Source organism: Solanum tuberosum, unplaced genomic scaffold, assembly GCF_000226075.1.
Source record: "Solanum tuberosum cultivar DM 1-3 516 R44 unplaced genomic scaffold, SolTub_3.0 scf00068, whole genome shotgun sequence".
Lineage (NCBI taxonomy): Eukaryota > Viridiplantae > Streptophyta > Magnoliopsida > Solanales > Solanaceae > Solanum > Solanum tuberosum.
The window spans coordinates 160179-177120 of record NW_006238994.1 but is presented as its reverse complement, the minus strand read 5'-3'; the positions used below and the strand labels follow the sequence as shown (position 1 = coordinate 177120).

General features: G+C 33.5%; 1 protein-coding gene across 1 annotated transcript; it reads right to left on the bottom strand.

Annotated features, from left to right (window-relative positions):
- Positions 1–7782: 7782 nt before the first annotated feature.
- Positions 7783–12054, bottom strand: LOC107060232 (SNF2 domain-containing protein CLASSY 4-like). Its single transcript, XM_015307831.1, has 2 exons — positions 10636–12054; positions 7783–9618 (listed from the first exon to the last, which is right to left on the bottom strand). The coding sequence occupies exons 1-2, from the start codon at positions 12052–12054 to the stop codon at positions 7783–7785; spliced, it is 3255 nt and encodes a 1084-aa protein (XP_015163317.1).
- Between the last annotated feature and the right edge of the window lie 4888 nt (positions 12055–16942).

Here is a 16942-nt window from a genome sequence, read left to right as displayed (position 1 = left end):
AGGCTTGTACACGTGACAACCAGATTTTGGGGGTATTTTTGAGTTGATTATGAAATTTCCACATTTTATTGAAATGATTGAGTTTTAGGCTGACTTGTCTTGGTGGGATAAGACGAGTGCCATCACGTCTATTTTTGGGTCGTGACAATATTAGACCATTTTCCTTTTAAGGTAAGTACAGGAGAAAGAGGAAAGGGATTGGCTTTGTTTTTTTGTTAGTTATAATGGAACATTTATTGTTTTTACAGCTGTAAATTTTAAAATAATAATAATGGGAGGTGAATTTATCAATCTAATTAGTAATTAAAGTATAATCATATTTGGTAAGTTACAGAGTAGCTAAATCATTTTTGGTAGGTTATAAAACAGTCATACAAAATATTTTGGGTATATTAACAACGAAACTATTTAAAAAAAAAAAAACTCAACTCAGATATGTGATAGCTTTTTCACGTGTGTTGCATGTGTTCCATGCAAATAGTATATAAAGTATGAATTACATTAAAATTAAAGTGTAATGAATAATATCAAATTTAATGTGGAAAAAATACAATCTAAAATTAATGTACAACATATTAATTGTTGAGCCACAAGTGATTAGATATTCTCTCGATCTTCAAATTTGAACAATTAACTAACACTTTCTTATAAATAGTATTTTCTATTTATGTTCCACTTCGATGATCGGATTGCTAGACCAAATATTCATATTTTTTGTGATTTAATTGAGAAAATGAGCAACTTTAGTTAACCATATGATTAAGTGTAGAACTACTACTAATTTTGTGAACCAATAATCCAAGTAACTAAATCAAAAGTATTATAACAGTATATTAAGTCTAGTGAGAAAATGTAACATCTCGCAATTTGAAATAGGTAGGAAGAAGCTAAGAATTTGAAATAATTGTTTTTGGAAATAGTGACAAATCTGGAATATTGTTAAGTTAGGAAAAATGAGTTTTTTGGTCAACTTCAAACGGCCATAACTCCTAGCTCAGGATGAGTTAGGTGTACTTCCAAGTATGGTTGGAATGATCTTTCCAACGCCGCCGATTTTGCACCATTCCTAGTTAGTATGAGTAAGTTATGCCCTTTGGAAGTTGGGCTGTTGGATTAAGAAAAGTCTAATCCGGGTTTGGAAGGGTAATTTAGTCTTTTCCTTACCTAATTACTCTAATTCGTTCTTAGGAGATTTATTGGGGTAAAACCAGATTTTGGTCAGTTTAGAAAAATTAGAATTTTCACGCTAGGGCTTGGAGAAAAGAAAAAAGAGAAGAAAGGAGAAGATAAATCAAGAATCGCCAAGATCGTCGAAGTTTGGCTTGTGGAATTCGTCGGGGGTGATCCCTACAAGGTATGTGAGATCACATAGTGTTGGGTTAGTTCACCCACACGCCAATCTTGTTTCAATTCAGCAAATTTAGGTTATTTGAATGCAAAGAAAGTGAGTTCTTGAAGAACATTGTTGAAAATTCATTGAGTTCTTGATGATTGTGTTGTTGAAAGTCTCTAGTTGATTTGATTCGTGTTTCCGAGTGAATTTTTGAGTTAAAATATGTTGTATGTTGAGGGTAATATGATCCTAAGTGTTTGGGGAAGGAACCATTGAGGTTTAGAGGGTTTAGAGTTGAAAAACGGAGAAGAAAAATCGTCAAAAACCTGGGAAGGAGGTGGGGCGTCGCGCCAGCCAGCGCGCCTTAGTAGGTCCTCTGAAGTTTGAGGGCTGGCGCCATGCGCCTCTCAAAGCGCCAGGGACGCCAGTTCTCCCCATTCGTTTCCCCCCTTTTAGTATTTGTTCCTTAGCAATGTACCTATGTTTTCTAATTGATTCCAACACTCTAAGGTACATCTAAACATCATGAAATCATCCATAAACGTGAGATCATGAACCTTGAATCCATAATCCAATTCAAGAAAAGTTAGGATCAAAGTTAAGAGAAGTTAAGAGTCAAGCCTAGAAGTTAAGAAGCAAGTCAAAGCTAAGTTCTAAGGTTCAAGAGTCTTTAACAAACCTTTTAACTTTGTTATAAGACTAAAGTTTCAAGCTAAGCAAAGAGTAAAAAGTTGAGTTCATTTCTCAAAACACTATTAGGGAACTAAGTATTCCCAAAGAGTTTATAAATATTTTCACATTTGAGCAAGAAAAGGGAACGTCAATTCCAAGAGAGCTTTTAAGCTAAGTTTTGAGTAATTATCTCAAACCAAAGAAAGAAATTTGTTTTTAAAACATATGAGCTAACTATATTTTTGGGAGTAGTATTGAGCACCGATATGGGGATGGGAGTTCATATTAACTCAAGTCTCCACAAACCATGTAGTCATCATGGGTATTAATGGGTCATACTTTTTAGATGATCACATAAGTTAAGCTAGTGGATCCACTAAGTTAAGCGTTCTATGTGACGACAAAGTATAGAACAATTCTGGCAGCGTGGGCAAGACGTTGTATCACCACTTAGGCTCATAGTGGTGGTTGTCGGTTAGAGAATCTTCCACAGAAACTATATTATTTTATTATATGAGTAAAGTTGAGTTTGTTACTGCATTCCTTTCACGAACTAAGTTGCTTTTACTGTTATAAAGCCTTTTCATATATTGCATGTGTTCATTGCTTTATTTTGAGTTAAGTTATTCATGAGTTGAGAAGAGTAAAGGTAAGTGTTTCTTTCAGAATCTTTTCAAGCCTATGTATTGTTTAGCATTCCAACTCGCATACTCATACATTCAATGTACTGATATCAATTGGCCTGCATCATCTTATGATGCAGACGCAGGTAACCAGGATCAGCATCCAGCGCCTCGTTGATCCAGCTTGAGCACTCAAAGTCTGTGGTGAGCCTCCTTGCATTCAGAGGAGTCCTTTATTTGCTTTCTAGTTTAGTTCATTAGGTTTTTGTGAGGTTTGTCCCAACATCCATCTCAGTTGTTTTAGAGGCTTCATAGACAGTCAGTTATTAGTTCTTTAGTCTTCTCATTTTATCTTATGTTAAGACTTGGGTTGCCATTTTGGCGAAATTGAATGTTTAATCCTTTTAACATTCTAAGTTATATTATTAAGCTATTTGAGAAAGTTATTTTGATCATTGAAATCATGCTTAGAGTCTTCCACTGAGTTAAGTAAGCCATGCCAAGGGTTCGCTTGGTCCCAACAATGGTTCTCGAGTGCCAGTCCCGCCTAGGGTGTAGATCGGGGAGTGACAGAAAATCCAACTTCACCAATTCAAGAAGGCTCGTAAGAAGGCAAAAGTCTAGGCAAGAGAAAAGAACAAGAAAAAATATATATTTGATCAACCATGATGATATAATGAAAAACTCACCTAGGTTGGTCAATGGACCTTGTAATGACAAGCCCATCACAAGAAGGCCAACATGGCCATGCCCCGAGGATTCTTATCAATAGCGAGTTATAAGGGCTCTCTAACAATAAATAAATAAGAAACAGACAAAAAATAGAGTTAGTGCAACATGCAATTTTTGAACTTTGAAGGCAAAAATGAACCCTACTAATTGAGGTATGTGGTTTATAATAATTTGAAGTAGTTACAATTCATTCCTATTAGCCCTAATCCTGAACTCTACCTTTTCCTAAAATTCACAATTCTCCTCTAAGCTAGCATTTGGCCATAGATTTCTAAATATTCTTGGCAAATATTATTTGGGTGAAAATTTGAGTGAAATTTCACCATGTGTTTGGCCATAGTATTTGGGAAATATATTTCACTTTTTTAGAAAAATATGATTTATACCCATAAGTTTTAAAAACTATCAAAACTAACCATAAGTTTGTATTACAAGTCAATTTGAATCTTCGTTGCAACAATAACAAATAGTGTCCATGACACTAGAGCAATGTGGTAGTTTGGAGTGAGTGCAACAAGCATCATTCCATACATCGTGAAGTAGACAAAACACATGACTTTGTTAAGCTGAGCCGATTGTTCATCATTTTCATCAACAACCATATCATCATTTAATATTCACTGAATATTTCATCACTACTTTGGTGTTCTCGTGAAAAATTATGTAATACGACGCAAACAACTACTATACAGGATGTTTTTGTAAAAGATAAAAGTTTGGGGTAAAATTTCAATTTTCAAAAGATCCCAAATAATGAGATTCGGCCCAAATACTAGAAAAACTAGTATTTGGGAATTTGGGATATTTGCCAAAAATATTTACCAAATAATGGCAAATTGTGTGGACAAACACTATTTGCCAAATTTTTTCCCAAACATTATTTGGGAAATCTATGGCCAAACGGGCCCTAAATCAATCAAAGTGATAAAAGTGATAATTAAACTTCAAAAAACGTATCTAATACTTGTAAATCATTTATTGCGTACAAATGTATATAATTATGTATGTACGAATTTCTGACACGTACATTGTATATGTGTCCCCTGCCAATAGTATATACAATATGAATTATATATAAATTAAAGTGCAGTAAGTAACATAAATTTAAAATAAAAAATAAAATATGAAATCAATAAACGTTTAATTGATGAGCGACAAATAATTAGATATTATCCAGACCTACAAAGTTAAACAACAAACACACATTCTTAAACAACTAACACGTACATTCTTATAAATTATATTCTTGATTTATGTTGCACTTTAATGATCCTGTTGCTCTATCATGACCAAACATTATTACTTTTTTTTTGTGATTTTAACAATACGTATGATTTAAGCATAAAGTGTGTAGAACTCTTATTTATTTTGTGATGCAATAATCCAAGTAACTAAATTAAAATGGTGATTGTAACAGTAAATTAACTCTAGATAGCAAATATTGAATGTGATACCTACACTAAATAATAAGCGTTAGTCAAATAAAAAATCAGTTGGTGTGCTCTCCATTCACAACTTATATATACATCTACAATAAGGTAAAAGATCTTGCTAAAAGTATTGGGTGCAAATATTATATGATTCACTCTAATTTTCTCGTACAATACTTATATTGATTTTTTTTCGAAAGGTATATAAAATTATTGATAAAGAGCTACGCTATACGAATCCAGATTAGTCGGACTCTAATGTAGATATGGAATAAGAAACCAAAAAAGAATTTTTCCAAAGGATGAGCTACATAGCTAATCAAACTGAGGCTTCTGCTGCATATACTTACTTTAATGAAGATATTAGCAATGAGCTTACTGGAAATAACTTAGATTTTTACCAACTAGAATTAACATTATTTCCATAAACTAACTAAAACAATAATAGCTAATCATGACATTGTAAGATGTTACGTAGTTACTATCCATTCAAATTATGAGAAGTTAATTTTTTATATCATCAAAATCATAATATATGATGTGAAGTGTATACATAAATAGACATGAAGCAATGTTTTTGCAGGTACAAGAACATCCATTGGGTGATGAAAAACTCCTAATCTTATCTGCATTCTTCATGTGAATCTGCATCAAAGTACCTGAAACCAGAAGGAAAGGAATAAGTAAAAGATAAAAATGTTACAAAAATAAGATCTTTCTTGTCTAAAAATGCGGTATTTGTGATGTTTTTATTCAGTATAAACAGTTCCGTTGCAACATAGTAGTGTTAATGAAACTTATAGCAGTAATAATTTGGTTAAGTGTTGATGAAATGGCAGCCCGGTGCACTAAGCAACAGAACCACAAGGGCCTATTGCATGCAATCTTGCATTGGAGGTTGTCAAGGCAAAGGGAACACTGGAGGAGAGGGTGGTTGGAAAAATCAAAGTAGCGGCAAAAAGTTTGAAGGGAAGTGCTACAATTGCAAGAAGAAGGGACATATGGCCAAAGATTGTCATTTCCCACTTAGAAGGTCAACAAGAACCAGAAAGCAAAATTCCAAGTATGGCAATGCTGCCATAGCAGAAGAACTAAATGAAAAAGAACCAGAAACTTTCGAGGAAGCATATCAGAATTTGAAGTGGTTTAGGAGGAAATTGCTATGTGCTAGAATGAAATCAAACATGGAAGCTCGTGACAAATCCAAAGGATGTCAAACCTATTTCTACTAAATTGGTCTACAAGATAAAGCATCACACAGATGGATCAATTTAAGGGTACAAGTCTTGTAGCTTGGGTGTTTTCTCAGCAATATGCATATGTACTAGACTACGATGAAACGTTTAGTCCAGTGGCAAGAGTCCTACTTGCACTTGCAGCTAGTAAGGATTGGAACCTGTGAAAAATGGATGTGAAAAAATGCATTTCTGCAGGGAGAGTTGGATAATGAGATCTACATGTGTCAACCGACATATTTTCAGAGTCAAGATCACCCCGAGCATGTGTGTGAGCCTCGAAAGGCACTCTATGGATTAAAGCATGGTATGGTAAGATTTCTGAATTTCTTAATCATATTGGTTATTCGGTAGCACCAGAAGATTCCAGTTTCTTTGTGAAAATTGTTGGCAGAAAACTAGCTATTGTGCTAGTATATATGGATGACCTTATCCTGACAGGAGATGGTGAGGAAGAAATTCTCCAAACAAAGGACAACTCGACCATTTTCTTGGCTTGGAGGCTGAATGCACTGAAGAAGGAATCTGTCTGCATCAGCAAAAGTATTCCAAAGATTTGCTGAAGAAGTTTGGAATGCCCAATCGCAAACCAATCTCAACACCAATGGAGCCAAATGCTATATGTGTGTTTATGAAGGGAAAGACTTGAAAGATGCCACAATGTATCGACAATTAGTGGGTAGTCTGATCTACTTAACTTTAACTAGAGCCGACATCTCTTATGTAGTTGGTGTGATGAGTTGGAACATGCAAAATCCAAAGAAGCCTCATTTGGAAGCAGTTCAAAGGATTTTGAGATATGTCAAGTGTACACTTGGATATGGTATACTATACAAGAAAGGTAGAGATTGTAAGTTAGCAGTGCAGGTGATCATGATACTCGATAATCAACTGCGGGATATGTGTTTATACTTGGATCCAGAGCAATCTCTTGGTGTACCAAGAGGAAATCAACTGTGTTGTTGTCAACAACAGAAGTGGAATACCGAGCAGCAGCGGTGGGAGCTCAGGAAATCACTTGGCTTATACAGTTGCTGAAGGATTTGCATCAGCCAATGAAGTATTCAATTCCATTGTATTGTGATAACCAGTCTGCGATAAGGTTGGCGGAGAATCCAGTGTTTCACGCTAGGACTAAGCATGTGGAGGTACATTACCATATTATTCGTGAAAAAGTTCTTGAAGAAGAAATGGAAATGGTGCAGGTCAAAACAGAAAATCAAGTTGCCGATTATTAACAAAACGCTCAACCAGCAGTTAGCTTGGAAGCTTCTGTCGTTCTCGGCGTCATTAAAAGGAAAGAAGCAAGAGTTGAGGGAGACTGTTAAAATACCACTATTATTCTTAATGCCCAGTGGAAGTTAATCCTATTCTTATGCTTAGGTTATTGTGTTAGTAACCAAGTATGATGACTGTATAAAAGGCCATCATTTACCATGAATGTATGTAACTCCCAAGTTAATTCATTAGCATATGAAAAGCTTCACAGATTGTTGCGTCTTGGGTATTCAACAAATACATCATTTAGAATCTTCAGAAAAATGCTTAGTGATGGTATGATAATGTACCTGTAATGACGAATGGCTTCAAAATTCCTCTAACAGGTGTTCTTTGCAACCCAAAAAATGCTCCAACTGATCTGATAAGAAAGAGATAAAGCATTTGAGCCATTTTTCAAAGACAGGCAGTAAACAAAATACACTAAAAAAGTCTGATTGCTTCATGTACCAGCAAACCAGAAGAAAACACATACTAACCTAACTGCTTGGTTTTGGAGGTTGGTTAGACGAATCAAGGCATGTTGTAGGCGGCACCACACGTGGTGCATGAGAGAGCTTTTCAAAAATATGACGGAGGCCCTCATGCTCAACCATAGAATCTAGTATGTTATCCTCTGACACAGAACATGAAGGATCCATCTTGGCTTCATGATCCCTAGACAAAAGAACATCTGAATGGTACTTTTTTCTCGTCTGCTGTTCAATCTTGTCAACCTCCCATTTTGATGTTACTGGACAGTAAACATGCACAAATTTGGTCTGCCCATTCCTGTAAGCTCGACTGATGGCTTGCTGTTCTACTGAGGGATTCCAGAGAACGTCAAGCAAAACCACTCTTGAGGCCCCTATCAGACTTATTCCTTCTGAACAGGCTTTTATGGATGCAAGAAGCACTTTTACATCACTCTTAGGGTCATTAAGAGAATTTATAGATATCTGCCGCTGCTTCACATCAAGTTTCCCATCCATATAGAGAATCTCCCGACCTAAAGTCCAGCCAAAGAGAGAATTGAGTTGCTCCTTGATCAGGTTTAGAGGATCAAGTAACTGGCTAAATATTATAACCCTCTCCTTCCGCCCACCGCAAAGTCTGATAAGCTCAACAACAAATTTCATTTTTACTCCGGTATCTGGATCCAACCGACAGCCTCTTTCTGTTAGCTGACTTTCTAAGTCAGAGAACTCCTTCCTCTTGGCCACTAATGAAGGATGAACAGAGATAAGAGACACCAGATTTTGTTCATAAAAGGAGCTTGGATTCTCTGGAATCCTTCTAAGCAACTCCTTCTGCAAATCTGTGGGTTTCAAGTGAATTACAGTGTCCCTTATACCCGGAAGGCTTACCTTCTTTACATTTTCACTACACTTATGGACAAGTGGTGAAATAATATCCCTAAGCTCTTCCAATGCTCGGGCATTCTTGTCAATGGAACTGCTAAGAGAAGCCCATTTCTGCTCCAAATCTGCAGCAAACTTTGGACTGACTACACAAAGAGTGTTGTATAACTCCTTGATGTTATTCTGGAAAGGAGTTCCAGACAAAACTATGCGCTTCTCTGTTTCAACCTTTTTCAAAGCTTTCCAGACAAGGCTTTGCTCATTCCGAGCAGTGTGCCCTTCTTCAAGGACCAGAAGACCAGGATATTTAAGAAGGATTTCTCTAATCGGTTTAGCGTAACCGTCTCCATCATCTCCAGTAAGAATCCTGAACAAGTCATAGCTGATCCCCAAAACACTCTTACCTTTAACCCATGATCCCAGCTTCACCATTCGTATAAGGTGTGGATTTCTCTTTCCAGCATGGGATAAACAGCGAAAGACACTCACAGTAGCTTCATCTTCCTGTAAAGAGAAATCTTTGCTGTTCAAGTTGTGGAAGGGAATGTCCACCTCCCATTTCTGGAACTCAGCTTCCCAGTTAAGCAGCAAACTGGAAGGAGCTATGATTACAGGTCGAGACTTTGGAAACAGCTTCAAATATGACTGAAGAAATACTATGGTGAGACGGGTTTTCCCGGTGCCAGGTGGATGTGAGATTATGCATCCTCCTTTGCTATCAGATAGGGGCTGTCTCAGCCTTTCGAGATTTATATCTCCAGCAACGTTTTTCCACATAAACTCAAATCCACCACGTTGATGAGGATACATTGTTGATTTGGCACTTGGGGGAACTAAATCCCACACAGTTCCTTCTTCATTAATCATAGAATCTTGGACTGCAGAAGAATCAGAAAATCTGAAGCCACCAACATCCAAGAGTGATGGCGACTGTCCTAAATGTTTTCTTTCATACCTCCCTCGAGTTCTCTGAGCCTGCAGATGACAGAAGTTTAAGAATTTAAGAGTCAAGCAAAAATAAATTGGAGAGCCAGTTTATAAAATCAAATATAAGGATAGCATGTTGAAGGAAGTAACATAGACTAGAGGAGTAAAGTAGTAAAATCACTAGTTAGTTTCAATCCAATGACAAACTCAAGTAACTAAGTTGCAATGTACAGCAGAACAGGTGGTAGCCAAAACTCACACCTGTACTTTGATTTGTGCAAGATAAGATGACACAACAAGGAGAATTGCTGGAAAATAGTGGGGTATCCACATATATTCAAATTCAAGAGGAAAAGGGTTACTGAAAGTGGAAGTGCAGCATACAATGTGATTCCCAAAGATAGTTCAAGAAAGGAGGCGTGAAACGATATGGCTTCAGACTTGAATTTACTAAATAAATCCTCAATTAATAAACTGAGCAATCCTAACAGAGTGCAACTGCCTAATGGAGATGTGGCACAGGTTACGCACACTGGATCAAGTACTATATCTGATGAGAGTACTATATCCAATGTGTTGTATATCCCACAGGTTAAGTTCAATTTACTTTCAGTTTCAAAACTAACAAGAGAGTTGCAATGTTTTGTTTCCTTCTTTCCTGACTTCTTTGTTTTTCCGGATCTCTTCACTGGGAAGGTGAAGGAGATTGGTAAAGAGGACTATGGACTATATTGGTGACTGAGTCAAGCTGCAGGAAAACCTATTAGCTTAGCTTCTCAAGAATCTAATGGTGTATCAAACATCAAACTGGATATTAGTCTTTGGCACAAAAGACTAGGACACACTTCTACTTCAGTGCTTAGTAAACTGTTTGCTACTGATATCACTACTATTAGAAGTAAAATAATAGACTGTGTAGTATGTCCTTTAGCTAAACCGTGTAGATTACCTTTTCAATCTAGTAGCATAAAAAGTAGTTGTTTTGAAATGATTCATGTAGAACTTGAAATCGTGTTCCTAATTTTAAAAGAAAAAGTGCTTCACGGGACAAACTCGTATACTTACAAAAGAAGGGAAGATGTACTTGATCTCCAAATGCACATAGGAACAAACTTTACAGACGAGTCCAATTTGTTCATCTAGAACAAGTTGGTGGTTTCCCATCTGACAGTTACTTAAATCTCCACTCTGCATCGGCGAAACGGATGGATTTGTAAAGCCAATATCTGACTCTAAGATACACATCTGCATTTCAGCAAAAAGATTTTCAACTTCCTTTTCCCATTCTTCTTTCTCAGGGGGAGGAGGTTCATCCTCGTCTTCAAACCGAAATACTAAAGGAAGTGTTTCCTTGACAGGAACCTGTTCCTTCTCTTCAAAAGGAGTAAGTTTATCATGATCATCAACATTTATGATAGAATCAACAACAAACTTCATAAATTCAGAATCTTCAAGAATCTTCTTTCCAGTCCTCCTATCCTTTCGAACAACATCCTTTTGAACAACATTCTTCACCGAGTCATCAACCTCGCATTCCTCTTCAGATTTAGACTCCTCGCCATCAGACCCCACCTCATCAAACTCCTCCTCATCAGTAAGAAGAATTGGGCTACTACTATCATTTCCATTGTTTAATTTCTTTTTTTTCGACTTAGAAAGTGAACGTGCACGAAGAACATTTGCTCCGCCTTTCTTCTGCTTTTCACTCTCAGCAACAAGCTCAGGTACTAACCCCTCATTCGACTCTTTTTCTCCTTCTTCATTCTTTTCATCTTCTGATTCCGTATCATCAAAATCACTTATTACATCATCATATTGGCTAGAACTTGATGACTCAATCAACCTGTAATTCTTATCTTCAGGGTCATCATTATCCTCATCACTTGAAGCTTCGGAATCCGACTCAGACTCAGAACATGAGGTGCTATCAGTATCCACTTCCTCCGATTTCCCCGGTGTCCTACCACACATGCTTGAGGTAGATGAAACAACCTCCTGATCTTTTGCATTCAACATATTACTCTTTAAGCCCGTATTCGACCACCATCCTGAACCTGATTCAGTATTTACACCCTCCTCTTCTTCAATGATAACAACATCATCAGAATCATCCTCCGAATCATCCGTATCATCATCATCAGGTATTTCCTCGACGAAAATCCGTTCCATGATAGACTCACAAGTTCCTGGACTGAACTTGCACCTCCTCCCATTATCCACTTTTTTCTTCCCTTTTCTTAACTTTCTTGCATCTTCTGACCATTTTCCCATTTTCCTCTTATCACCTTCTGAGACTGCCATTTTTCTTTTTCTCCCACAACTCACACCCTCTTTTCCAATATTCACGGAACAAGTCGAAGAAGATGGAGTAAGATTACCATTTTGACAGGACCTGTTTCTTTTCTCAATAAAATCAACACAATATTTCAAAAACTGTTGTCTAGTTCTCCTCTGTTTTGGACCAGAGCCATCCCCTGAATCCATCTTTCACCACCTGTGTTCAAAGAACAGTCACATGCATATTAAACACATTCTTCACAAGAAACACTGACCTGAATAAAGAGAAAAAAATCGGAGGTTTGAATTCTTGAAACTGTAAGAAAACAGAGTAACAGGGTCAGGGGGACTGATAACTTTGAAACCTTTGAATGTTTAGCACTAATATAGAATGAGATACAGAAAGAAAAGAGAAAGCTGACTGAGAACACCCTTTTATGGAAGATTATTACTTGCGTGAGACAGAGGGTGTTTTTTTGGTTTTGCTAAGGAAGAGAAACCAGAAAAGAGAGGGAAAATATATTCCATCTCCTCCTCCGTCTCGATTTCTATGATATAGTTTGACTAGATATGAAATTGAAGAATTTAAGTTAATTTGACTAGATGCAGAATTTAAGAATAAATGATTTTTAAAATTTATGTCTAGATTATGGACTATAAATCTATCTCATTAAAAATGTATAGATATTCATGCTGTTCCAATTTATATAAGTTAGTTTGACTAGATACAAAATTTAAGAGTAAAAGATTTTTAAACTTTATGTCTAAATTATGGACTATAAATCTATCTCATTAAATATGTATAGATATTCATGCCGTTTCAATTTATATTAGTTAGTTTGACTAGATATAGAATTTAAGAATAAAAGATTTTTAAAATTTATGATTTGTATTATATTAATAATGTTTGTGCGATTATAAATTATCTATCTAGGTGTAGAATAGTGTTTGTTTTAATCTGAATTAAAAAGAAATTGAATTGTATAAATTAGAAGAGCAACAAATATTTAAAAGAGAGTTAAATACTGAAACGGACTTTTATTTAAGGTAAGTATAGGAGAAAGAGGAAAGGGATTGGCTTTGTTTTTTTGGTAGTTATAATGGAACATTTATTGTTTTTACAGCTGTAAATTTTTTAAAAATAATAATGGGAGGGGAATTTATTAACCTAATTAGTAATTAAAGTATAATCATATTTGGTAAGTTACAGAGTAGCTAAATCATTTTTTGGTAGGTTATAAAACAGTCATACAAAACATTTTGGGTAAATTAACAATGAAACGTTTTTTAAAAAAAAGAAAAAAAACTCAACTCAAAACTTTTGGGAATTTGTTAGGGCAATTGAATTGATATATCGGGTGATATTTCATAAGAGATGTTAAAGAATTGTCAATGTTTTTTCGATCAAAATTGTTTAATGTGGTGGCAAGTTATTGTAAATAAATGGGTTTATCTAATGCATACTTAAAAGATAGTGATTGTGAATTTTTTAGTGTGGTGGCAAGTTATTGTAAAACATAATTTTTAAATACATAAATTTTATTTGATTTTTTTTAAAGATTTTACGTCCAAATTGAAAGGTTTGACTCACAATTAAAACTAAAAGATTCAACTCTCAAAGTTTGAAGAGACTCCGTCCTTTCTTTTTTATATGTCATCTTTTTCTATAAATAGTTGGTTCATAATACTTGTCATTTCACAAAATTAATGCATAAATTACCATATTCTTTCTATTATACCCTGGATAGAGTAGTTAATTAGTCTTGAAAATATATACTTTGACCAACCTAGGAAAACTAATAAGTATTAATAGTTATTGGAACACTTTGATTAATTACTCTCTCCATTCACTATTCTATAAAATCTTATTTTGACAAAGAAATCTCAACAAACAAATTTAAAATAAAAGATGGAGAAAAAGTAAAAAATAATTTTGAAAGTTGAAGCTTTAACAATTTTTTTAAAATTTTAGATCAATTGGTGAAAATATTTGGCTCCAAAAATAAACTCAAAAATTTAAATAGTCATCCAAATGCATTTTAATTTTTGAAATCTAGTATATTCATCATATTTTGAAAAGTTGATTTAAGAAAATATTAAATAAGGGTAGAAGGGTAAAGTTACTTAATTTCTTAATGCAAAAATTTAAAATAAAAGATGGAGAAAAAGTAAAAAATAATTTTGAAAGTTGAAGCTTTAACAATTTTTTTAAAATTTTAGATCAATTGGTGAAAATATTTGGCTCCAAAAATAAACTCAAAAATTTAAATAGTCATCCAAATGCATTTTAATTTTTGAAATCTAACATATTCATCATTTATTGAAAAGTTGACTTAAGAAAATATTAAATAAGGGTAGAATGGTAAAGCTACTTAATTTCTTAATGCAAGTGTAATCTAAAAAGGTGACATATAAAAAAGAACGGAAGGAGTATCATATAAATTGGCACAAACAAAATATTACTACTTTTAAATAGTAGTGTAAAATGTTATTGTGACCAAATTATCATAATTCTAATTAAACTTAATTACAAATAATAATAGCATATGTATTTAAGTTATTGATAAATTTTGATACTAGTGATAATGACTTAGTATAAAAAATGTGTGTGTGTGTGTTTTTTTAAAAGAAAATATGCTATATTTGGACTACTTCTAGAAATATATTATCATCAAATACTAAAGTAATAACATAAATTTAACATAACACATGATAATTAAATAAAAGAGTGATTAATATTTATGAAAAATTGTGAATATTTACGAACAAAAAGATCAAACGTACATGTTTCAAATAATTAAGATTAAATATGTATAGCTATATATGATTATGATTAAAAATTAGAATTTATTAACAATTGAGGGGAAGAAAATATTATTAAACCTATTACAAATATTCTTTCTCATTTATAAATTATGTAGAAGGAAAACGATAGAATCAGTACAGTTATTAATTTTCTTTGTTTTATGTTTGATTTTGGAAATCTTGGCTCAGTGAATTTTGAAGGCACGTTAATTTTTTTCTACTTATAAAAGATTTCCCTTTTTTTTAACTTTATTGTTTTTTTCATATAAAGTGAAAAGGTTTGTGTATTGATATTACTTTCAGATAGCTTAAAAACAAAAAAAGAATCATAGGCTAAAGTGGATAAATATTCTGTTCATTTTATATTTTATAACAGATCAGAATCCTTCTTTTAGCTTTAAACAAAAGAAGAAGATGTAAGAATTATTATTTATTTACAATTAATTATTTCTTATTTATGGCCCAAGTTTACTTGGAATCAAAGTAATACCATAAATAATATTTAATAAGGAATAGATCTAGTCCGTACATTGGTTACTTGATGGACGTACCAGATTAAGTCATAACCTCTATAAATTGGTCCTCCCTCCACCCATTAGGGTTACCACATATTCTCTACATTAATTCCATCACTGACGGTTGTGGTAACATAAAGTTAGTAGAAACCAATTTACGACTAACGCTTCCGCTTCTCTTTGTGATGATGTCTTCCGCATCAGGTATGTGCCTCTAACATTCTCTATGTAAGATTATCATGTTCAAGATCCTGAAAGTATTTAATCTTACATGTGGTATCAGAGCCTGGATTGTTTGAACGGATAATCTTCGTATATCTTGCATCTTTATGAATAATATTTACATGATATGTATATGTGAAATTATATTTATGGTTCATAATTTGGGATTACAAATAAAAATAAAAATCGTGCGATATGTAAAGATGGTTATGAACAATCGTCATTTTCTTTCGAACAATTTAATTTGATTTTCATAGAAACTTTGATAGTTAATTGTTTAAATTAATAAAGTAAAATAATCGAAAAGAGGGTTGTATGGATGCGGCATTTTTTGGAGAATTGTTTTTTAACCTTTTCCGCATCAGTTATTGCTTTATTATTAAAATAATAATAAATGAATGAACTTAATTTGAAGGCCTTTCTTCATTTAATGTTGAGTGAATTGATGCTATCAATAACGACAATGAACAATTTTGTTTTATTGCACAAGTTATTGGCTTTATTATTCATATAATATTATTATTCTTTTAGTTTATGTGGTAATTAATCAATTTTGCTACAAATTAATGTGGTCATTATACTAAGTAATAAATAATGTGTGTACTTTGTGCTAAATAGCTTGTTAGTCACCAAAGTGGTCAAACTAGAGAAATTAACGTCTACACATATTCAGGTATGTGCCTCTAACATTCTCTATGTAAGATTATCATGTTCAAGATCCTGAAAGTATTTAATCTTACATGTGGTATCAGAGCCTGGATTGTTTGAACGGATAATCTTCGTATATCTTGCATCTTTATGAATAATATTTACATGATATGTATATGTGAAATTATATTTATGGTTCATAATTTGGGATTACAAATAAAAATAAAAATCGTGCGATATGTAAAGATGGTTATGAACAATCGTCATTTTCTTTCGAACAATTTAATTTGATTTTCATAGAAACTTTGATAGTTAATTGTTTAAATTAATAAAGTAAAATAATCGAAAAGAGGGTTGTATGGATGCGGCATTTTTTGGAGAATTGTTTTTTAACCTTTTCCGCATCAGTTATTGCTTTATTATTAAAATAATAATAAATGAATGAACTTAATTTGAAGGCCTTTCTTCATTTAATGTTGAGTGAATTGATGCTATCAATAACGACAATGAACAATTTTGTTTTATTGCACAAGTTATTGGCTTTATTATTCATATAATATTATTATTCTTTTAGTTTATGTGGTAATTAATCAATTTTGCTACAAATTAATGTGGTCATTATACTAAGTAATAAATAATGTGTGTACTTTGTGCTAAATAGCTTGTTAGTCACCAAAGTGGTCAAACTAGAGAAATTAACGTCTACACATATCATGTTTATGATCACTTGATGCATGTATTATGTTTCTATAGTTTGTTAATCACCAAAGTGGCCAAACTAAAATGTATAAAATTATTCACATGCACAAAATTTTATGATATTATGTGTGCTTTGTATTTATATAGTTTGTTAGTCACTAAAGTGGTTAAACTAGAGAAATTAACGTCTACACATATAATATTTA